Below are 23686 nucleotides of genomic sequence, written 5' to 3' on the forward strand. Positions count from 1 at the left end.
GGGGCCGACTCACACTAGGCGGTAGAGCCGGAGGGGGCCGACTCACTCTGGGCTGGAGAGGAGTCGGAGGGGGCCGACACACTTTGGGCGGTAGAGCCGGAGGGTGCCGACTCACTCTGGGCGTTAGAGCCGGAGGGGGTCGAATCACGCTGGGCGGGAGTGGAGCCGGAGGGGGCCAACTCACTAAGGGCGGTAGAGCCGGAGGGGGCCGACTCAATCTGGGCGGTGGAGCCGGAGGGGGCCGACTCACTCTTGGCGGTAGAAGAGCCGGAGGGGGCCGACTCACTCTGGGCAGTGGAGCCGGAGGGGGCCGACACACTCTGGGCGGTAGAGCCGTAGGGGGCCAACTCACTCTGGGCGGCATAGGAGCCGGAGGGTGCCGACTCACTCTGGGCGGTAGAGCTGGAGGGGGCCGACTCACTCTGGGCGGTGGTGCCGGAGGGGGCCTACTCAATCTGGGCGGTTGATCCGTAGGGGGCCGACTCACTCTGGGCGGCATAGGAGCCGGAGGGGACCGCCTCACTCTGGGCGGTGGAGCCGGAGGGGGCCGACTCACTCTGGGCGGTAGAGCCGCAGGGGGCCGACTCACTCTGGGCGGTGGAGGAGCCGGAGGGGGCCGACTCACTATGGGCAGTAGAGCTGGAGAGGGCCGACTCACTCTGGGATGGAGAGGAGCCGGAGGGTGCCGACTCACACCGGGCGGTCGAGCCGGAGGGGGCCGACTCACTCTGGGCGGTAGAGGAGCCGGAGTGGGCCGACTCACTCTGGGCGGTAGAGCCGGTGGGTGCCGACTCACTCTGGGCGGTGAAGGAGCCGGAAGCGGCCGACTCACTCTGGGCAGTAGAGCCGGAGGGGGCCGAATCACTCTGGGCGGCAGAGGTGCCTTGGGGGCCGACACAATCTGTGCGGTAGAGCCGGATGGGGCCGACTCACTCTAGACGGTAAAGCCGGAGGGGGCCGACTCACTCTAGGCGGGAGTGGACCCAGAGGGGGCCGACTCACTATGGGCGGTAGAGCCGGATAGGGGCGACTCACTCTGGGCGGTAGATGTTCCGGAGGGTGCCATCTCACTCTGGGCGGTTGAGCCGGAAGGGGCCGAATAATTCTGGGCGGTAGAGGAGCCGGAGGGGGCCGACTCACTCTGGGCGGTAGAGCCGGAGGGGGCCGACTCACACTAGGCGGTAGAGCCGGAGGGGGCCGACTCACTCTGGGCTGGAGAGGAGTCGGAGGGGGCCGACACACTTTGGGCGGTAGAGCCGGAGGGGGCCGACTCACTCTGGGCGGTAGAGATGCTGGAGGGTGCCGACTCACTCTGGGCGTTAGAGCCGGAGGGGGTCGAATCACTCTGGGCGGTAGAGGAGCCGGAGTGTTCCGACTCACTCTGGGCGGTAGTGTCGGAGGGGGCTGACTCACTCTGGGCGGTACAGGAGCCGGAGTAGGCCGACTCACTCTAGGCGGTAGGGCCGGAGGGGGCCGACTCATTCTGGGCGGTAGAGGAGCCGCAGGGGGCCGACACACTCTGGGCGGTAGAGCAGGAGGGGGCCGACTCACTCTGAGCGGTAGAGGAGACGGAGGGGGCCGACTCACTCTGGGCGGCAGATCCGGTGGGGGCCGACTCACTCTGGGCGGTAGAGGAGCCGGAGGGGGCCGCCTAACTCTGGGCGGTGGAGCCGGAGGGGGCCGAGTCACTCTAGGCGGTAAAGCCGGAGGGGGCTGACTCACTCTGGGCCGGAGAGGAGCCGGAGGGGGCCGACTCACTCTGGGCGGTTGAGCCGGATAGGGCCGACTCACTCTGGGCGATAGATGTTCCGGAGGGTGTCGCCTCACTCTGGGCGGTAGAGCCGGAAGGGGCCAAATCATTCTGGGCGGTAGAGGAGCCAGAGGGGCCCGACTCACTCTGGGCGGTAGAGCCGGAGGTTGCCGACTCAAACTAGGCGGTAGAGCCGGAGGGGGCCTACTCACTCAGGGTTGGTGAGGAGCCGGAGGGGGCTGACTCACTCTGGGCGGTAGAGCCGGAGGGGGCCGACTCACTCTGGGCGGTAGAGGTGCCGTAGGGTGCCGACTGACTCTGGGCGGTAGAGCCGGAGGGGGCCGACTCACTCTGGGCGGTGGAGGAGCCGGAGGGGGCCAACTCACTATGGGCAGTAGAGCTGGAGATGGCCGACTCACTCTGGGGGGGAGAGGAGCCGGAGGGTGCCGACTCACACCGGGCGGTCGAGCCGGAGGGGGCCGACTCACTCTGGGAGGTAGAGGAGCCGGAGGGGGCCGACTCACTCTGGGCGGTAGAGCCGGTGGGTGCCGTCTCACTCTGGGCGGTGAAGGAGCCGGAGGCGGCCGACTCACTCTGGGCAGTAGAGCCGGAGGGGGCCGAATCACTCTGGGCGGTAGAGCCGGAGAGGGGCCGACTCACTCTGGGCTGGAGAGGAGTCGGAGGGGGCCGACACACTTTGGGCGGTAGTGCCGGAGGGGGCCGACTCACTCTGGGCGGTAGAGATGCTGGAGGGTGCCGACTCACTCTGGGCGTTAGAGCCGGAGGGGGTCGAATCACTCTGGGCGGGAGAGGTGCCGGAGGGGGCCGACTCACGAAGGGCGGTAGAGCCGGAAGGGGCCGACACACTCTGGGCGGTAGAGGAGCCGGAGTGTTCCGACTCACTCTGGGCGGTAGTGTCGGAGGGGGCTGACTCACTCTGGGCGGTACAGGAGCCGGAGGAGGCCGACTGACTCTAGGCGGTAGGGCCGGAGTGGGCCGACTCATTCTGGGCGGTAGAGGAGCCGCGGGGGGCCGACACACTCTGGGCGGTAGAGCAGGAGGGGGCCGACTCACTCTGAGCGGTAGAGGAGACGGAGGGGGCCGACTCACTCTGGGCGGTAGAGCCGGTGGGGGCCGACTCACTCTGGGCGGTAGAGGAGCCGGAGGGGGCCGCCTAACTCTGGGCGGTGGAGCCGGAGGGGGCCGAGTCACTCTAGGCGGTAAAGCCGGAGGGGGCTGTTTCACTCTGGGCGGGAGAGGAGCCGGAGGGGGCCGACTCACTCTGGGCGGTTGAGCCGGATAGGGCCGACTCACTCTAGGCGGTAGATGTTCCGGAGGGTGTCGCCTCACTCTGGGCGGTAGAGCCGGAAGGGGCCAAATCATTCTGGGCGGTAGAGGATCCAGAGGGGCCCGACTCACTCTGGGCGGTAGAGCCGGAGATTGCCGACTCAAACTAGGCGGTAGAGCCGGAGGGGGCCTACTCACTCAGGGTTGGAGAGGAGCCAGAGGGGGCCGACTCACTCTGGGCGGTAGAGCCGGAGGGGGCCGACTCACTCTGGGCGGTAGAGGTGCCGTAGGGTGCCGACTGACTCTGGGCGGTAGAGCCGGAGGGGGCCGACTCACTCTGGGTGGTAGAGGAGCCAGAGGGGGCCGACTCACTCTGGGCGGTAGAGCCGGAGGGGGCCGACTCACTCTAGGCGGTAAAGCCGGAGGGGGCCGACTCACTCTGGGCGGGACAGGAGCCGGATGGGGCCGACTCACTCTGGGCGGCAGTGGAGCCGGAGGGGGCCGACTCACTCTGGGCGGTAGATCCGGAGGGGGCCGTCTCACTCTGGGCGGTAGAGGTGCCAGAGTGTGCCGTCTCACTCTGGGCGGTAGAGGAGCCGGAGGGTCCGACTCACTCTGGGCGTCAGAGGATCCGGCGGGGTCGGAGTCACTCTGGGCGGTAGAGCCGGAAGGGGCTGACTCACTCTGGGCGGTTATGGAGCAGGAGGGGCCAACACACTCTGGGCTGTAGAGGACCCGGACTGGGCCGACTCACTCTCGGCTAGAGACTGAGGGGGCCGACTCACTCTGGGGCGTAGAGGAGCCGGTGTGGGCCGACTCACTCTGCGCAGTAGAGCCGGAGGGGGCCGACTCAATCTGGGCGGTAGAGGAGCCGGAGTGGGCCGACTCACTCTGGGCGGTGGAGCCGGAGGGGGCCGATTCACTCTGGGTGTAGTGGAGCCGGAGGGGGCCGACTCACTCTGGGCGGTGGAGCCGGAGGGGGCCGACTCACTCTGGGCGGTAGAGCCGTAAGTGGACGACTCACTCTGGGCGGCAGAGGAGCCGGAGGTGGCCGACTCACTCTGGGCGGTAGAGCCGGAGGGGGCCGACTCACTCTGGGCTGTAGAGCCGGAGGGGGCCGACTCACTCTGGGCGGTGGAGGAGCAGGAGGGGGCCGACCTATTCTGGACGATAGATCCGGAGGGGGCCGACTCACTCTGGGCGGTAGAGGTACCAGAGTGTGCCGACTCGCTCTGGGCGGTAGAGACGGTGGGGGCCGTCTCACACTGGGCGGCAGACGAGCCGGAGGGGGCCGACTCACTCTGGGCGGCAGAGGATCCGGCGGGGTCGGAGTCACTCTGGGGGGTAGAGCCGGAGGGGGCTGACTCACTCTGGGCGGTTATGGAGCAGGAGGGGCCGACACACTCTGGGCGGTAGAGGAGCCGGACGGGGCCGACTCACTCTCGGCTAGAGACTGAGGGGGCCGACTTACTCTGGGGCGTAGAGGAGCCGGTGTGGGCCGACTCACTCTGCGCGGTAGAGCCGGAGGTGGCCGACTCAATCTGGGCGGTAGAGGAGCCGGAGGGGGCCGACTCACTCTGGGCCGTAGAGCCGGAGGGGGCCGACTCACTCTGGGTGCTAGAGGAGTCGGAGGGGACCGACTCACTCTGGGCGGTACATCTGGAGGGGGCCGACTCACTCTGGGCGGTAGAGGAGCAGGAGGGGGCCGACTCACTCTGGGCGGTAGAGCCGGATGGGGCCGACTCACTCTGGGCCGTAGAGCCGGAGTGGGCAGACTCACTCTGGGCGGTAGAGGAACCGGAGGGGGCCGACTCACTCTGGGCGGTAGAAGAGCCGGAGGGGGCCGACTCACTCTGGGCAGTACAGTGAGTCGGCCCCCTCCGGCTCCACAACCGCCCATGGTGAGTCGGACCCCTCCGGCTCCTCTACCGCACCGAGTGAGTCGGCCCCTTCCGGCTTCTACCACCCAGAGTGAGTGGGAGGGGGCGACTCACTCTGGGCGTTAGAGGAGCCGGAGGAGGCCGTATCACTCTGGGCTTTAGAGCCGGAGGAGGCCGACTCACTCTGGGCGGCAGTGGTGCAGGAGAGAGCCGACTCTTTCTGGGCGGTAGAGCCTGACGGGGCCGAAACACTCTGGGCGGTAGAGGAGCCGGAGGTGGCCGACTCACTCTAGGCGGTAAAGCCTGAGGGGGCCGACTCACTCTGGGCGGGAGAGGAGCGGGAGTGGGCCGACTCACTCTGGGCTTTAGAGACGGAGGGGGCCGACTCACTCTGGGTGCTAGATGTGCCGGAGGGTGCCGACTCACTCTTGGCGGTAGATGTGCATGAGGGTGCCGACTCACTCTGGGCGGTAGATGTGCCATAGGGTGCCGACTCATTCTGGGTGGTAGAGCCGACGGGGCCGACTCACTCTGGGCGGTAGCGGAGCCGGAGTGGGCAGACTCACTCTGGGCTTTAGAGCCGGAGGGGGCCGACTCACTCTGGGCGGTAGAGGAGCAGGAGGGGGCGGACTCACTGTTGGCGGTATAGCCGGAGGGGGCCGACTCACTCTGGGCGGTTATGGATCCGGTGGGGGCGGACTAACTCTGGGCGGTAGAGGAGCCGGACGGGGCCGACTCACTCTGGGCGGTAGAACCGGAGGGGGCCCACTCACTCTGGGCGGTAGAGGAGCCGGAGGATGCCGACTCACTCTGGGCGGTTGAGCCGGAGGGGGCCGACTCACTCTGGGCGGTAGAGGAGCCGGAGGGGGCTGACTCACTCTGGGCGGTAGAGCCGGAGGGGGTCGACTCACTCTGGGTGGTAGAGGAGCCGGAGGGGGCCAACTCACTCTGGGCGGTGGAGCCGGAGGGGGCCGACTCACTCTGGGCGGTAGAGGAGCCGGAGGGGGCCGACTCACTCTGGGCAGTGGAGCCGGAGGGGGCCGACTCACTCTGGGCGGTAGAGCCGTAGGGGGCCGACTCACTCTGGGCGGCATAGGAGCCGGAGGGTGCCGACTCACTCTGGGCGGTAGAGCCGGAGGGGGCCGACTTACTCTGGGCGGTGGAGCCGGAGGGTCCTACTCAATCTGGGCGGTTGATCCGTAGGGTGCCGACTCACTCTGGGCGGCATAGGTGCCGGAGGGGGCCGACTCACTCTGGGCGGTGGAGCCGGAAAAGGCCGACTCACTCTGGGCGGTAGAGCCGCAGGGGGCCGTATCACTCTGGGCGGTGGAGGAGCCGGAGCGTGCCAACTCACTCTGGGCAGCAGAGCCGGAGGGGGCTGACTCACTCTGGGTGGCATAGGAGCCGGAGGGGGCTGACTCACTCTGGGCGGTATAGGAGCCGGAGGGGGCTGACTCACTCTGGGCGGTGGAGCCGGAGGGGGCCTACTCAATCTGGGCGGTAGAGCCGTAGGGGGCCGACTCACTCTGGGTGGCATAGGAGCCGGAGGGGGCCGTCTCACTCTGGGCGGTAGAGCCGGAGGGGGCCGACTCACACTGGGCGGTAGAGCCGGAGATGGCCGACTCACTCTGGGCGGTGGAGGAGCCGGAGGGGGCCGACTCACTCTGGGCGGTAGAGCCGGAGGGGGCCGACTCACTCTGGGTGCAAGTGTAGCCGGAGGGGGCCGACACACTCTGGGCGGTACAGCTGGAGGGGGCCGACTCACTCTGGGCAGTAGAGGAGCAGCAGGGGGCCGACTCACTCTGGGCGGTAGAGGAGCCGGAGGAGGCCGACTCACTCTGGGCGGTAGAGCTGGAGTGGGCCGACTCACTCTGGGCGGTAGTGGAACCGGTGGGGGCCGTCTCACTCTGGGCAGTAGATCCGGAGGGGGCTGACTCACTCTTGGCAGTAGAGGTGCCAGAGCGTGACGACTCACTCTGGGTGGTAGAGCCGGAGGGGTCCGTCTCACTCTGGGCGGTAGAGGAGCTGGAGGGGTCCGCCTCAATCTGGGTGTTAGAGCCGGAGGGGGCTGACTCACTCTTGGCGGCAGAGTTGCCGGAGGGGGCCGATTCACTCTAGGCGGTAGAGCCGGAGGGGGCCGACTCACTCTGGGGGGTAGAGCCGGATGGGCCGACTCACTCTGGGCGGTAGCGGTGCCGGAGGGTGCCGACTCACTCTGGGCTGTAGAGCCGGAGGGGGCCGACTCACTCTGTGCGGTAGTGGAGCCGGAGGGGGCCGACTCACTCTGGGCGGTAGATCCGTAGGGGGCGGACTCACTCTGGGCGGTAGAGGTGCCAGAAGGGGCCGACTCACTCTGGGCGGTGGAGCCTGAGGGGGCCGTTTCACGATGGCCGGTGGAGGAGCCGGAGGGGTCCGACTCAGTCTGGGTGTTAGAGCCGGAGGGGGCCGACTCACTCTGGGCGGTAGAGGAGCCGGAGGGGTCGGACTCACTCTTGGCGGTAGATCCGGAGGGGGCCGACTCACACTGGGCGGATATGGAGCCGGAGGGGCCCGACTCACTCTGGGTGGTAGAGCCGGAGGGGGCCGTCTCACTCAGGGCGGTAGAGGAGCTGGAGAGGGGCGACACACTCTGGGTGTTAGAGCCGGAGGGGGCCGACTCACTCTGAGCGGCAGAGGTGCCGGAGGGGGCCGACTCACTCTGGGCGGTAGAGCCGGATGGGGCCGACTCACTCTCGGCGGTAAAGCCGGAAGGGGCTGACTCTCTCTGGGCGGGAGAGGAGCCGGAGGGGGCCGACACTCTGGGCGGTAGAGCCGGAGGGGGCCGACTCACACTAGGCGTTAGGGACGGAGGGGGCCGACTCACTCTGGGCTGGGAGGAGCCGGAGGGGGCTGACTCACATTGGGCGGTAGAGCCGGAGGGGCCGACTCACTCTGGGCGGTAGAGGTGCCGGATGGTTCCAACTCACTCTGGGCTGCAGAACCGGAGGGGGCCGACACACTCTGGGCGGTAGAGGAGCCTGAGGGGGCCGACTCACTCTGAGCGGTAGAGCCGGATGGGGCCGAATCACTCTGGGCGGTAGTGGAGTCGGAGAGGGCCAACTCACTCTGGGTGGTAGATCCGGAGGGGTCCGACTCACTCTGGGCGGTAGAGGTGCCAGAGGGTGCCGACTCACTCTGTGCGGTAGAGCCGGAGGGGGCCGTCTCACTCTGGGCGGTAGAGGAGACGGAGGGGGCCGACTCACTCTGTGTGTTAGAGCCGGAGGGGGCAGACTCACTCTGGGCGGTAGAGGAGCTGGAGGGGTCGGACTCACTCTGGGCGGTAGATCCGGAGGGGGCCGACACACACTGGGCGGTAATGGAGCCGGAGGTGCCCGACTCACTATGGGCGGTAGAGGAGCCAGGCGGGGCCGACTCACTCTGGGCAGTAGAGGAGCCGGAGGGGGCCGACTCACTCTGGGCGGTGGAGCCGGAGGGGCCGACTCACGCTGGGCGGTAGAGCCGTAGGGGGCCGACTCACTCTGGGCGGCAGAGGAGCCGGAGGTGACCGACTCACTCTGGGCGGTAGAGCCGGAGGGGGCCTACTCACTCTGGGCGGTAGAGCCTGAGGGGGCCGACTCACTCTGGGCGATGGAGGAGCCGGAGGGGGCTGACTCACTCTGGTCGGTAGAGCCGAAGGGTACCGACTCACTCTGGGTGCTAGAGGAGCCGGAGGGGGCCGACTCACTCTGGGCGGCATAGGAGCCGGAGGGTGCCGACTCACTCTGGGCGGTAGAGCCGGAGGGGGCCGACTTACTCTGGGCGGTGGAGCCGGAGGGGGCCTACTCAATCTGGGCGGTTGATCCGTAGGGTGCCGACTCACTCTGGGCGGCATAGGTGCCGGAGGGGGCCGACTCACTCTGGGCGGTGGAGCCGGAGGGGGCCGACTCACTCTGGGCGGTAGAGCCGCAGGGGGCCGAATCACTCTGGGCGGTGGAGGAGCCGGAGCGTGCCAACTCACTCTGGGCAGCAGAGCCGGAGGGGGCTGACTCAATCTGGGCGGCAGAGCCGTAGTGGGCCGACTCACTCTGGGTGGCATATGAGCCGGAGGGGGCTGACTCACTCTGGGTGGTATAGGAGCCGGAGGGGGCCGAATCACTCTGGGCGGTGGAGCCGGAGGGGGCCTACTCAATCTGGGCGGTAGAGCCGTAGGGGGCCGACTCACTCTGGGTGGCATAGGAGCCGGAGGGGGCCGACTCACTCTGGGCGGTAGAGCCGGAGGGGGCCGACTCACACTGGGCGGTAGAGCCGGAGATGGCCGACTCACTCTGGGCGGTGGAGGAGCCGGAGGGGGCCGACTCACTCTGGGCGGTAGAGCCGGAGGGGGCCGACTCACTCTGGGTGCTAGAGTAGCCGGAGGGGGCCGACACACTCTGGGCAGTAGAGGAGCAGCAGTGGGCCGACTCACTCTGGGCGGTAGAGGAGCCGGAGGAGGCTGACTCACTCTGGGCGGTAGAGCTGGAGTGGGCCGACTCACTCTGGGCGGTAGTGGAACCGGTGGGGGCCGTCTCACTCTGGGCAGTAGATCCGGAGGGGGCTGACTCACTCTTGGCAGTAGAGGTGCCAGAGCGTGACGTCTCACTCTGGGTGGTAGAGCCGGAGGGGTCCGTCTCACTCTGGGCGGTAGAGGAGCTGGAGGGGTCCGCCTCAATCTGGGTGTTAGAGCCGGAGGGGGCCGACTCACTCTTGGCGGCAGAGGTGCCGGAAGGGGGCCGATTCACTCTAGGCAGTAGAGCCAGAGGGGGCCAACTCAGTCTGGGCGGTAGAGCCGGATGGGCCGACTCACTCTGGGCAGTAGCGGTGCCGGAGGGTGCCGACTCACTCTGGGCTGTAGAGCCGGAGGGGGCCGACTCACTCTGTGCGGTAGTGGAGCCGGAGGGGGCCGACTCACTCTGGGCGGTAGATCCGTAGGGGCCGACTCACTCTGGGCGGTAGAGGTGCCAGAAGGGGCCGACTCACTCTGGGCGGTGGAGGCTGAGGGGGCCGTTCCACGATGGCCGGTGGAGGAGCCGGAGGGGGCCGACTCAGTCTGGGTGTTAGAGCCGGAGGGGGCCGACTCACTCTGGGCGGTAGAGGAGCCGGAGGGGTCGGACTCACTCTGGGCGGTAGATCCGGAGGGGGCCGACTCACACTGGGCGGATATGGAGCCGGAGGGGCCCGACTCACTCTGGGCGGTAGAGCCGGAGGGGGCCATCTCACTCAGGGCGGTAGAGGAGCTGGAGAGCGGCGACACACTCTGGGTGTTAGAGCCGGAGGGGGCCGACTCACTCTGAGCGGCCGAGGTGCCGGAGGGGGCCGACTCACTCTGGGAGGTAGAGCCGGATGGGGCCGACTCACTCTCGGCGGTAAAGCCGGAAGGGGCCGACTCTCTCTGGGCGGGAGAGGAGCCGGAGGGGGCCGACACTCTGGGCGGTAGAGCCGGAGGGGGCCGACTCACACTAGGCGTTAGGGACGGAGGGGGCCGACTCACTCTGGGCTGGAGAGGAGCCGGAGGGGGCCGACTCACTTTGGGCGGTAGAGCCGGAGGGGCCGACTCACTCTGGGCGGTAGAGGTGCCAGATGGTTCCAACTCACTCTGGGCTGCAGAACCGGAGGGGGCCGACACACTCTGGGCGGTAGAGGAGCCTGAGGGGGCCGACTCACTCTGGGCGGTAGAGCCGGATGGGGCCGAATCACTCTGGGCGGTAGTGGAGTCGGAGAGGGCCGACTCACTCTGTGTGTTAGAGCCAGAGGGGGCAGACTCACTCTGGGCGGTAGAGGAGCTGGAGGGGTCGGACTCACTCTGGGCGGTAGATCCAGAGTGGGCCGACACACACTGGGCGGTAATGGAGCCGGAGGTGCCCGACTCACTATGGGCGGTAGAGGAGCCAGGCGGGGCCGACTCACTCTGGGCGGTAGAGGAGCCGGAGGGGGCCGACTCACTCTGGGCGGTGGAGCCGGAGGGGCCGACTCACTCTGGGCGGTAGAGCCGTAGGGGGCCGACTCACTCTGGGCGGCAGAGGAGCCGGAGGTGACCGACTCACTCTGGGCGGTAGAGCCGGAGGGGGCCTACTCACTCTGGGCGGTAGAGCCTGAGGGGGCCGACTCACTCTGGGCGGTGGAGGAGCCGGAGGGGGCTGACTCACTCTGGTCGGTAGAGCCGAAGGGTACCGACTCACTCTGGGTGCTAGAGGAGCCGGAGGGGGCCGACTCACTCTGGGCGGTACAGCTGGAGGGGGCCGACTCTCTCTGGGCTGCAGAGGAGCAGGAGGGGCCGACTCACTCTGGGCGGTTGAGCCGGAGGGGGCTGACTCACTGTGGGTGGTAGAGGAACTGGAGGGTGACGACTCACTCTGGGCGGTAGAAGAGCCGGAGGGGGCCGACTCACTCTGGGCGGTAGAGTGAGTCGGCCCCCTCCGGCTCCACAACCGCCCATGGTGAGTCGGCCCCCTCTGGCTCCTCTACCGCACAGAGTGAATCGGCCCCCTCCGGCTTCTACCGCCCAGAGTGAGTCGGAGGGGGCCGACTCACTCTGGGCGTTAGAGGAGCCGGAGGGGGCCGACTCACTCTGGCCTTTAGAATCGGAGGGGGCCGAAACATTCTGTGCGGTAGAGCCTGAGGGGGCCGACTCACTCTGGGCGGCAGTGGTGCCGGAGGGAGCCGACTCACTCTGTGCGGTAGAGCCTGAGGGGGCCGACTCACTCTGGCCTTTAGAGTCGGAGGGGGCCGACTCACTCTGGGCGGCAGTGGTGCCAGAGGGAGCCGACTCACTCTGGGCGTTAGAGGAGCCGGAGGGGGCCGACTCACTCTGGCCTTTAGAGTCGGAGGGGGCCGAAACATTCTGTGCGGTAGAGCCTGAGGGGGCCGACTCACTCTGGGCGGCAGTGGTGCCGGAGGGAGCCGACTCACTCTGTGCGGTCGAGCCGGAGGGGGCCGACTCACTCGAGGCGGAAAAGCCGGAGCGGGCGGACTCACTCTGGGCGGGAGAGGAGCGGGAGGGGGCCGACTCACTCTGGGTGGTGGAGCCGGAGGGGGCCGACTCACTCTGGCCGGTAGAGCCGCAGGGGGCCGACTCACTCTGGGCGGTGGAGGAGCCGGAGGGGGCCGACTCACTCTGGGCAGTAGAGCCGGAGGGGGCTGACACACTCTGGGTGCTAGAGGAGCCGGGGGGGGCCGGCTCACTCAGCGCGGTACAGCTGGAGTGGGCCGACTCACTCAGGGCGGTAGAGGAGCAGGAGGGGGCCGACTAACTCTGGGCGTTAGAGCCGGAGAGGGACAACTGACTCTGGGCGGAAGAGCCGGAGGGAGCCGACTCACTCTGGGCGGTATAAGAGCCGGAGGGGGCCGACTCACTCTGGGCGGTAGAGCCGGAGGGGGCCGACTCACTCTGGGCGGTGGAGCCGGAGGTGGCCTACTCAATCTGGGCGGTAGAGCCGTATGGGGCCGACTCACTCTGGGAGGCGTAGGAGCCGGAGGGGGCCGACTCACTCTGGGCGGTAGAGCCGGAGGGGGCCGACTCACACTGGGCGGTAGAGCCGGAGGGGGCCGACTCACTCTGGGCGGTGGAAGAGCCGGAGGGGGCCGACTCACTCTGGGCGGTAGAGCTGGAGGGGGCCGACTCACTCTGGGTGCTAGAGTAGCCGGAGGGGGCCGACTCACTCTGGGCGGTACAGCTGGAGGGGGCCGACTCACTCTGGGCGGTAGAGGAGCAGCAGGGGGCCGAATCACTCTGGGCGGTACAGCTGGAGGGGGCCGACTCACTCTGGGCGGTAGAGGAGCAGCAGGGGGCCGAATCACTCTGGGCGGCAGAGGAGCCGGAGGGGGCCGACTCACTCTGGGCGGTAGAGCTGGAGTGGGCCGACTCACTCTGGGCGGTAGTGGAGCCGGTGGGGGCCGTCTCACTCTGGGCAGTAGATCCGGAGGGGGCTGACTCACTCTTGGCAGTAGAGGTGCCAGAGGGTGACGACTCACTCTGGGCGGTAGAGCCGGAGGGGTCCGTCTCACTCTGGGCGGTAGAGGAGCTGGAGGGGTCCGACTCACTCTGGGTGTTAGAGCCGGAGGGGGCCGACTCACTCTTGGCGGCAGAGGTGCCGGAGGGGGCCGATTCACTCTGGGCGGTAGAGCCGGATGGGGCCGACTCACTCTAGGCGGTAAAGCAGGAGGGGGCAAACTCACTCTGGGCGGGAGAGGAGCCGGAGGGGGCCGACTCACTCTGGGCGGTAGAGCCGGAGGTGGCCGACTCACACTTGGCGGTAGAGCCGGAGGGGGCCGACTCACTCTGGGCTGGAGAGGAGCCGGAAGGGGCCGACTCACTCTGTGCGGTAGAGCCGGAGGGGCCGACTCACTCTGGGCGGTAGAGGTGCCGGAGGGTGCCGACTCACTCTGGGCTGTAGAGACGGAGGGGGCCGACTCACTCTGGGCGGTAGAGCCAGAGGGGGCCGTCTCACTCTGGGCGGTAGAGGAGACGGAGGGGGCCGACTCACTCTGTGTGTTAGAGCCAGAGGGGGCAGACTCACTCTGGGCGGTAGAGGAGCTGGAGGGGTCGGACTCACTCTGGGCGGTAGATCCGGAGGGGGCCGACACACACTGGGCGGTAATGGAGCCGGAGGTGCCCGACTCACTATGGGCGGTAGAGGAGCCAGGCGGGGCCGACTCACTCTGGGCGGTAGAGGAGCCGGAGGGGGCCGACTCACTCTGGGCGGTGGAGCCGGAGGGGCCGACTCACTCTGGGCGGTAGAGCCGTAGGGGGCCGACTCACTTTGGGCGGCAGAGGAGCCGGAGGTGACCGACTCACTCTGGGCGGTAGAGCCGGAGGGGGCCTACTCACTCTGGGCGGTAGAGCCTGAGGGGGCCGACTCACTCTGGGCGCTGTAGGAGCCGGAGGGGGCTGACTCACTCTGGTCGGTAGAGCCGAAGGGTACCGACTCACTCTGGGTGCTAGAGGAGCCGGAGGGGGCCGACTCACTCTGGGCGGTACAGCTGGAGGGGGCCGACTGTCTCTGGGCTGCAGAGGAGCAGGAGGGGCCGACTCACTCTGGGCGGTTGAGCCGGAGGGGGCTGACTCACTGTGGGTGGTAGAGGAACTGGAGGGTGCCGACTCACTCTGGGCGGTAGAAGAGCCGGAGGGGGCCGACTCACTCTGGGCGGTAGAGTGAGTCGGCCCCCTCCGGCTCCACAACCGCCCATGGTGATTCGGCCCCCTCTGGCTCCTCGACCGCACAGAGTGAATCGGCCCCCTCCGGCTTCTACCGCCCAGAGTGAGTCGGAGGGGGCCGACTCACTCTGGGCGTAAGAGGAGCCGGAGGGGGCCGACTCTCTCTGGCCTTTAGAGTCGGAGGGGGCCGAAACATTCTGTGCGGTAGAGCCTGAGGGGGCCGACTCACTCTGGGCGGCAGTGGTGCCGGAGGGAGCCGACTCACTCTGTGCGGTAGAGCCTGAGTGGGCCGACTCACTCTGGCCTTTAGAGTCGGAGGGGGCCGAAACATTCTGTGTGGTAGAGCCTGAGGGGGCCGACTCACTCTGGGCGGCAGTGGTGCCAGAGGGAGCTGACTCACTCTGGGCGTTAGAGGAGCCGGAGGGGGCCGACTCACTCTGGCCTTTAGAGTCGGAGGGGGCCGAAACATTCTGTGCGGTAGAGCCTGAGGGGGCCGACTCACTCTGGGCGGCAGTGGTGCCGGAGGGAGCCGACTCACTCTGTGCGGTCGAGCCGGAGGGGGCCGACTCACTCGAGGCGGAAAAGCCGGAGCGGGCGGACTCACTCTGGGCGGGAGAGGAGCGGGAGGGGGCCGACTCACTCTGGGTGGTGGAGCCGGAGGGGGCCGACTCACTCTGGCCGGTAGAGCCGCAGGGGGCCGACTCACTCTGGGCGGTGGAGGAGCCGGAGGGGGCCGACTCACTCTGGGCAGTAGAGCCGGAGGGGGCTGACTCACTCTGGGTGCTAGAGGAGCCGGGGGGGGCCGGCTCACTCAGCGCGGTACAGCTGGAGTGGGCCGACTCACTCAGGGCGGTAGAGGAGCAGGAGGGGGCCGACTAACTCTGGGCGTTAGAGCCGGAGAGGGACAACTGACTCTGGGCGGAAGAGCCGGAGGGAGCCGACTCACACTGGGCGGTATAGGAGCCGGAGGGGGCCGACTCACTCTGGGCGGTAGAGCCGGAGGGGGCCGACTCACTCTGGGCGGTGGAGCCGGAGGTGGCCTACTCAATCTGGGCGGTAGAGCCGTATGGGGCCGACTCACTCTGGGAGGCGTAGGAGCCGGAGGGGGCCGACTCACTCTGGGCGGTAGAGCCGGAGGGGGCCGACTCACACTGGGCGGTAGAGCCGGAGGGGGCCGACTCACTCTGGGCGGTGGAAGAGCCGGAGGGGGCCGACTCACTCTGGGCGGTAGAGCTGGATGGGGCCGACTCACTCTGGGTGCTAGAGTAGCTGGAGGGGTCCGACTCACTCTGGGCGGTACAGCTGGAGGGGGCCGACTCACTCTGGGCGGTAGAGGAGCAGCAGGGGGCCGAATCACTCTGGGCGGTACAGCTGGAGGGGGCCGACTCACTCTGGGCGGCAGAGGACCAGCAGGGGGCCGAATCACTCTGGGCGGCAGAGGAGCCGGAGGGGGCCGACTCACTCTGTGTGGTAAAGCCGGAGGGGGCCGACTCACTCTGGGCGGGAGAGGAGCCGGAGGGGGCCGGCTCACTCTGGTCGGTAGAGCCGGAGCGGGCCGACTCACTATGGGCGCTACATGTGCCGGAGGGTGTCGACTCACACTGGGAGGCAGATTCAGTGGGGGTGGACTCACTGTGGGCGGTAGAGCCGGATTGGGCCGACTCAATCTGCGCGGTTATGGAGCCGGAGGGGGCCGACTCACTCTGGGCGGTAGTGGAGCCGGGCGGGGCCGACTCAATCTGGGCGGTAGAGCCGGAGGGGGCCGACTCACTCTGGGGGTTAGAGGAGCCGGAGGGGGCCGACTCACTCTGGGTGGTAGAGCCGGAGGGGGCCCACTCACTCTGGGCTGCAGAGGAGCCGGAGGGGGCCGACTCACTCTGGGCGTTAGAGCCGGAGCGGGCCGACTCACTATAGTCGGTACATGTGCCGGAGGGTGCCGACTCACACTGGGCGGTAGATTCGGTGGGGGTGGACTCACTGTGGGCGGTAGTGCCGGATTGGGTCGACTCACTGTGGGCGGTTATGGAGCCGGAGGGGGCCGACTCACTCTGGGCAGTTATGGAGCCGGAGGGGGCCGACTCACTCTGGGCGGTAGAGCCGGAGGGGGCCGAATCACGCTGGGGGTTAGAGGAGCCGGATGGGGCCGACCCACTCAGGGCGGTGGAGCCGGAAGGGGCCGAATCACTCTGGGCGGTAGAGGAGCCGGAGGGAGTCGACTCACTCTGGGCGGTAGAGTCGGAGGGGGCCGACTCACTCTGGGTGCTAGAGGAGCCGGAGGGGACCGACTCACTCTGGGCTGTACAGCTGGAGGGGGCCGACTCACTCTAGGCGGTAGAGGAGTAGGAGGGGGCCGACTCACTCTGGGCGGTAGAGACGGAGGGGGCCGACTCACTCTGGGCGGTAGAGGAGCCAAAGGGGGCCGACTCACTCTGGGCGGTAGTGCGGCAGGTGGCCGACTCATTCTGGGCAATAGAGGAGCCGGAGGGGGCCGACTCACTCTGGGCGTTAGATCCGAAGGGGGCCGACTCACTCTGGGCCGTAGAGGTGCCGGAGGGTGCCGACTCACTCTGGGCATTAGAGCCGGAGGGGGCCGATGCACTCAGGGCGGTAGAGGAGCCGGAGGGGGCCGACACACTCAGGGCGGTAGAGGAGCCGGAGGGGGCCTATTCACTCTGTGCGGTAAAGTCGGAGGGGGCCGACTCACTCTGGGCGGTAGAGGAGCCGGAGTGGTCTGACTCACTCTGGGCGGTAGAGCCGGAATGGGCCGACTCACTCTGGGCGGTAGAGCCGGAGGTGTCCGACTCACTCTGGGCTGTAGACATGCCAGAGGGTGCCGACTCATTCTGGGTGGTATTCTGGAGGGGGCCGACTCACTCTGGGTGGTAGAGGAGCTGCAGGGGGCCGACTCACTCTGGGCGGTGGAGCCGTAGGGGGCCTACTCACTCTGGGCGGTAGAACCATAGGGGGCCGACTCACTGTGGGCGGCATAGGAGCCGGAGGGGGCCGACTCACTCTGGGCGGTAGAGCCGGAGGGGGCCGACTAACTCTGGGCGGTAGAGCCGGAGGGGGCCGACTCACTCTGGGCGGTAGAGTCGGAGGGGGCCGACTCACTCTGGGTGCTAGAGGAGCCGGAGGGGACTGACTCACTCTGGGCTGTACAGCTGGAGGGGGCCGACTCACTCTAGGCGGTAGAGGAGTAGGAGGGGGCCTACTCACTCTGGGCGGTAGAGACGGAGGGGGCCGACTCACTCTGGGCGGTAGAGCCGGAGGGGGCCGACTCACTCTGGGCGGTAGCAGAGCCGGAGGGGGCCGACTCACTCTGGGCGGTGGAGTGAGTCCGCCCCCTCCGGCTCCACAACCGCCCATGGTGAGTCAGCCCCCTCCAGCTCCTTTATCGCCCAGAGTGAGTCGGCCCCCACCGGCTCCACCGCCCAGAGTGATCGGAGGGGGCCGACTCACTCTTGGCGTTCGAGGAGAGGTAGGGGGCCGACTCACTCTGGGCTTTAGAGCCGGAGGGGGCCGACTCACTTTGGGCGGCAGTGGTGCCGGAGGGAGCCGACTCACTCTGGGCGGTAGACCCGGAGGGGCCCGACTCACTCTGGGCGGTAGAGGAGCCGGAGGGGGCCGACACACGGCAGGCGGTAAAGCCGGAGGGGGCCGACTCACTCGAAGCGGGAGAGGAGCCGGAGGGGGCCGACTCACTCTGGGTGGGAGAGCCGGAGGGGGCCGACTCACTCTGGGCGGTAGATGTGCCGGAGGGTGCCGACTCACTCTGGGCGGTAGAGCCGAAGGGGGCCGACTCACTCTGGGTGGTAGAGCCGGAGGGGGCCGACTCATTCAGGGCGGTAGCGGAGCCGGAGTTGGCCCACTCACTCTGGGCGGTAGAGCCGGAGGGGGCCGACTCACGCTGGGCGGTAAAGGAGCCGGAGGGGGCCGACTCACTCTGGGCGGTAGAGCGGCAGGTGGCCGAATCATTCTGAGCGATAGAGGAGCCGGAGGGGGCCGACTCACTCTGGGCGTTAGATCCGGAGGGGGCCGACTCACTCTGGGCGGTAGAGGTGCCGTAGGGTGCCGACTCACTCTGGGCATTAGAGCCGGAGGGGGCCGACTCACTCTGGGCGGTAGAGCCGGAATGGGCCGACTCACTCTGGGCGGTAGAGGAGCCGGAGGGGGCCGACTCACTCTGGGCGGTAGAGCCGGAGGGGGTCGACTCACTCTGGCCGGTAGAGGAGCCGGAGGGGGCCGACTCACTCTGGGCGGTAGAGCCGGAGGGGGCCGACTTACTCTAGGCAGTAAAGCCGGAGGGGGCCGACTCACTCTGGGCGGGAGATGTTCCGGAGGGTGCCGACTCAGTCTGGGCGGTAGAGCCAGAGGGGGCCGACTCACTCTGGGCGGTGGAGGAGCCGGAGGGGGCCGACTCATTCCGGGCGGTAGAGCCGGAGGAGGCCGGCTCGCTCTGGGCGGCAGAGGAGCCGGAGGGGGCAGACTCACTCTGGGCGGTAGAGCCGGAGGCGGCCGACTCACTCCGGGCAGTAGAGCCGGAGGGATCCGACTTACTCTGGGCGGCAGAGGAGCCGGAGGGGGCCGACTCACTCTGGGCGGTAGAGCCGGAGCGGGCCGACTCACTATAGGCGGTACATGTGCCGGAGGGTGCCGACTCACACTGGGCGGTAGATTCGGTGGGGGTGGACTCACTGTGTGCGGTAGTGCCAGATTGGGTCGACTCACTCTGGGCGGTTATGGAGCCGGAGGGGGCCGACTCACTCTGGGCGGTAGTGGAGCCGGAGGGGGCCGACTCACTCTGGGGGTTAGAGGAGCCGGATGGGGCCGACCCACTCTGGGCGGTGGAGCCGGAATGGGCCGAATCACTCTGGGCGGTAGAGGAGCCGGAGGGGCCCGACTCACTCTGGGTGGTAGAGGAGCCGGAGGGGGCCGACTCACTCTGGGCGGTAGAGCCGGAAGGAGCTGACTCAGTCTGGGCTTTAGAGGAGCCGGAGTGGGCCGACCCACTCTGGGCGGTGTAGCCGGAAGGGGCCGACTCACTCTGGGCGGTAGAGGAGCCGAAGGGGCCCGACTCACTCTGGACGGTGGAACCGGAGGGGGCCGAATCACTCTGGGCGGTAGAGGAGCCGGAGGGGGCCGAATCACTCTGGGCGGTGGAGCCGGAGGGGGCCGACTCGCTCTGGGTGGTTGAGCCGTGGGGGGCCGACTCACTCTGGGCGGTAGAGACTGAGGGGGCCGACTCACTCTGGGTGGTACAGGAGACGGTGGGGGCCGACTCACTCTGGGTGGTAGAGGAGCCGGAGGGGGCCGCATCACTCTGGGCGGTCGAGAAACCGGATGGGGCCAACCCACACTGGGCGGTGGTGCCGGAAGGGGCCGATTCACTCTGGGCAGTAGAGCAGCCGGAGGGGCCCGACTCAGTATGGGTGGTGGAGCCGGAGGGGGCCGAATCACTCTGGGCGGTAGAGGAGCCGGAGGGGGCCGACTCACTCTGGGCGGTGGAGCCGGAGGGGGCCGACTCACTCTGGGCGGTAGAGCAGCCGTAGGTGGCCGATTCACTCTGGTGGTAGAGCCGGAGGGGGCCGACTCACTCTGGGTGGTAGAGGAGCCGGAGGGGGCCAAATCACTCTGGGTGGTAGAGGAGCCGGAGGGGGCCGACGCACTCTGGGCAGTAGAGCCGGAAGGAGCCGACTCAGTCTAGGCGTTAGAGGAGCCGGAGTGGGCTGACCCACTCTGGGCGGTGGAGCCGGAAGGGGCCGACTCACTCTGGGCAGTAGAGGAGCCGAAGGGGCCCGACTCACTCTGGACGGAGGAGACGGAGGGGGCCGAATCACTCTGGGCGGTAGAGGAGCCGGAGGGGGCCGACTCACTCTGGGCGTTAGAGCCGGAGTGGGCCGACTCACTCTGGGCGGTAGAGCTGGAGGGGGCCGACTCACTCTGGGCGGTAGATGTGCCGGAGGGTGCCGACTCAATCTGGGCGGTAGAGCCGGATGGGGCCGACTAACTCTAGGTGGTAGAGGAGCCAAAGGTGGCTGACTCACTCTGGGCGGTATTGCCGGAGGGGGCCGACACACGCTGGGCGGTAGAGGAGCCGGAGGGGGGCGACTCACTCTGGGCGGTAGAGCCGGAGGGGGCCGACTCACTCTGGGCGGTAGAGGCGGAGATGGCCGACTCACTCTCGGCAGTAGAGCCGGATGGGGCCGACTCACACTGGGCGGTAGAAGAGACGGAGGCGGCCGACTCACTCTGGGCGGTAGAGCCGGATGGGGCCGACTCACTCTGGGCCGTAGAAGTGCCGGAGGGTGCAGACTCACTCTGGTCGGTAGAGCCGGAGCGGGCCGACTCACTATGGGCGGTAAATGTGCCGGAGGGTGCCGACTCACACTGGGCGGTAGATTCGGAGGGGGCGGACTCACTGTGGGCGGTAGAGCCGGAGGGGGCTGACTCACTCTGGGCGCGATAGGAGCCGGAGGGGGCCGACTCACTCTGAGAGGGGGCCGACTCACTCTGGGCGGCAGAGGTGCCGGAGGTGGCCGACTCACTCTGGGCGGTAGAGCCGGAGGGGGCCGACTCACTCTGGGCGGTAGAGGAGCCGGAGGGGGCCGACTCACTCTGGGCGTTAGAGCCGGATGGTGCCGTCTCACTCTGGGCGGTAGAGGAGACGGAGGCGGCCGACTCACTCTGGGCGGTAGAGGAGCTGGAGGGGGCCGACTCACTCTGGGCGGTGGAGGAGCCGGAGGGGGCTGACTCACTTCGGGTGGTAGAGCCGGAGGGGGCCGAGTCACTCTGGGCGGTAGAAGTGAAGGAGGGGGCCGAGTCTCTCTGGGCGGTTGAGCAGGAGGGGGCCGTCTCACTCTGGGCGGTAGAGGAGCCGGAGGGGGCTGACTCACTCTGGGCGGTTGAGCAGGAGGGGGCCGTCTCACTCTGGGCGGTAGAGGAGCCGGAGGGGGCCGACTCACTCTGGGCGGTAGAGCCGGAGGGAGCCGACTCACTCTCGACGGTAGAGGTTCCGGAGGGGGCCGACTCACTCTGGGCGGTGGAGCCAGAGGGGGCCGACTCACTCTGGGCAGTAGAGGAGCCGGACCGGGCCGACTCACTCTGGGCGGTAGAGGTGCCGGAGGTGGCCGACTCACTCTGGGCGGTGGAGGTGCAGGAGGGGGCCGACTCACTCTGGGCAGTAGAGCCGGAGGGGGCCGTCTCATTCTGGGCGGTAGTGGAGCCGGAGGGAACCAACTCACTCTGGGCGGTGGAGCCAGAGGTGGCCAACTCACTCTGGGCGGTAGAGGAGCCGGAGTGGGCCGACTCACTCTGGGCAGAAGAGCCGGAGGTGGCCGACTCACTCTGGGCGGTAGAGGAGCCGGAGGGGTCCGACTCACTATAGGCGGTAAAGCCGGAGGGGGCATACTCACTCTGGGCAGGAAAGGAGCCGGATGGGGCCGACTCACTCTGGGCGGTAGAGCCGGAGGGGGCCGACTCACTCTGGGCGTTAGATGTGCCGGAGGGTGCCGACTCAATCTGGGCGGTAGAGCCGGATGGGGACGAATAACTCTGGGCGGTAGAGGAGCCAGAGGTGGTCGACTCACTCTGGGCGGTAGTGCCGGAGGGGGCCGACACACGCTGGGCGGTGGAGGAGCCGGAGGGAGGCGACTCACTCTGGGCGTTAGAGCCGGAGGGGGCCGACTCACTCTGGGCGGTAGAGCCGGAGTTGGCCGACTCACTCTCGGCAGTAGAGCCGGATGGGGCCGACTCACTCCGGGCGGTAGAGGAACCAGAGGGGGCCGATTCACTCTGGGCGGTAGAGCCGGAGGGGGCCGACTCAATCTGGGCGGTAGAGGAGCCGGAGGGTGCCGACTGACTCTAGGTGGTAAAGCCGGAGAGGGCGACTCACTCTGGGCGGGAGAGGAGCCGGAGGGGGCCGACTCAGTATGGGCGGTACATGTGCCGGAGTGTGCCGACTCACACAGGGCGGCAGATTCGGAGGAAGTGGACTCACTGTGAGTGGTAGAGTCGGAGGGGGTCGACTCACTCTGGGCGTTTATGGAGCCGGAGGGGGCCGACTCACTCTGGGCGGTAGTGGAGCCGGGGGGGGCCGACTCACTCTGGGCGGTAGAGCTGGTGGGGGCCGACTCACTCTGGGTGTTAGAGGAGCCAGAGTGGGCCGACTCACTCTGGTCGGTAGAGCCGGAGCGGGCCGACTCACTATGGGCGGTACATGTGCCGGAGGGTGCCGACTCACACTGGGCGGTTGATTCGGAGGGGGCGGACTCACTGTGGGCGGTAGAGCCGGAGGGGGCTGACTCACTCTGGGCGGTTATGGAGCCGGAGGGGGCCGACTCACTCTGCGCGGTAGTGGAGCCGGGCGGGGCCGACTCACTCTGGGCGGTAGAGCTGTTGGGGGCCGACTCACTCTGGGGGTTAGAGGAGCCGGAGGGGGCCGACTCACTCTGGTCGGTGGAGCCGGAGCGGGCCGACTCACTATGGGCGTTACATGTGCCGGAGGGTGCCGACTCACACTGGGCGGTAGAGGAGACGGAGGCGGCCGACTCACTCTGGGCGGTAGAGCCGGATGGGGCCGACTCACTCAGGGCCGTAGAAGTGCCAGAGGGGGCAGAGTCACTCTGGGCGGTAGAGCCGGATGGGGCCGACTCACTCAGGGCCGTAGAAGTGCCGGAGGGGGCAGAGTCACTCTGGGCGGCAGAGCCCGAGGGGGCCGACTCACTCTGGGCGGGAGAGCCGGAGGGAGCCGACTCACTCTGGGCGCTAGAGGAGCCGAAGGGGGCCGACATACTCTGAGAGGGGGCCGACTCACTCTTGGCGGCAGAGGTGCCGGAGGTGGCCGACTTACTCTGGGCGGTAGAGCCGGAGGGGGCCGACTCACTCTGGGCGGTAGAGGAGCCGGAGCGGGCCGTCTCACTCTGGGCGTTCGAACCGGATGGTGCCGTCTCAGTCTGGGCGGTAGAGGAGACGGAGGCGGCCGACTCACTCTGGGCGGTAGAGCCGGATGCGGCCATCTCACTCTGGGCGGGAGAGGAGCTGGAGGGGGGCGACTCACTCTGGGCGGTGGAGGAGCTGGAGGGGGCCGACTCACTTCGGGTGGTAGAGCCGGAGGGGGCCGACTCACTCTGGGCGGTATAAGTGACGGAGGGGGCAGAGTCTCTCTGGGCGGTTGAGCAGGAGGGGGCCGTCTCACTCTGGGCGTTAGAGGAGCCGGAGGGGGCCGACTCACTCTGTGCGGTTGAGCAGGAGGGGGCCGTCTCACTCTGGGCGGTAGAGGAGCCGGAGGGGGCCTACTCACTCTGGGCGGTAGAGCCGCAGGGAACTGACTCACTCTCGGCGGTAGAGGTTCCGGAGGGGGCAGACTCACTCTGGGCGGTGGAGACAGAGGGAGCCGACTCACTCTGGGCAGTAGAGGAGCCGGACCGGGCCGACTCACTCTGGGCGGTAGAGGTGCCGGAGGTGGCCGACTCACTCTGGGCGGTGGAGGTGCAGGACGGGGCCGACTCACTCTGGGCGGTAGAGCCGGAGGGGGCCGACTCATTCTGGGCGGTAGAGGAGCCGGAGGGGGCCAACTCACTCTGGGCGGTGGAGCCAGAGGTG

At 68.3% G+C, this 23686-nt stretch overlaps 1 protein-coding gene across 1 annotated transcript; it reads right to left on the reverse strand.

Moving 5' to 3' along the window:
* Window positions 1-446: 446 nt before the first annotated feature.
* LOC137363903 (streptococcal hemagglutinin-like) lies at window positions 447-23100 on the reverse strand. Its single transcript, XM_068027411.1, has 8 exons — window positions 21361-23100; window positions 18473-19649; window positions 13658-13800; window positions 11285-12046; window positions 8740-8981; window positions 6995-7526; window positions 4509-4578; window positions 447-901 (listed from the first exon to the last, which is right to left on the reverse strand). The coding sequence occupies exons 1-8, from the start codon at window positions 23098-23100 to the stop codon at window positions 447-449; spliced, it is 5121 nt and encodes a 1706-aa protein (XP_067883512.1).
* Window positions 23101-23686: the final 586 nt, after the last annotated feature.

This window comes from Heterodontus francisci, unplaced genomic scaffold (assembly GCF_036365525.1).
Source record: "Heterodontus francisci isolate sHetFra1 unplaced genomic scaffold, sHetFra1.hap1 HAP1_SCAFFOLD_261, whole genome shotgun sequence".
Taxonomy (NCBI): domain Eukaryota; kingdom Metazoa; phylum Chordata; class Chondrichthyes; order Heterodontiformes; family Heterodontidae; genus Heterodontus; species Heterodontus francisci.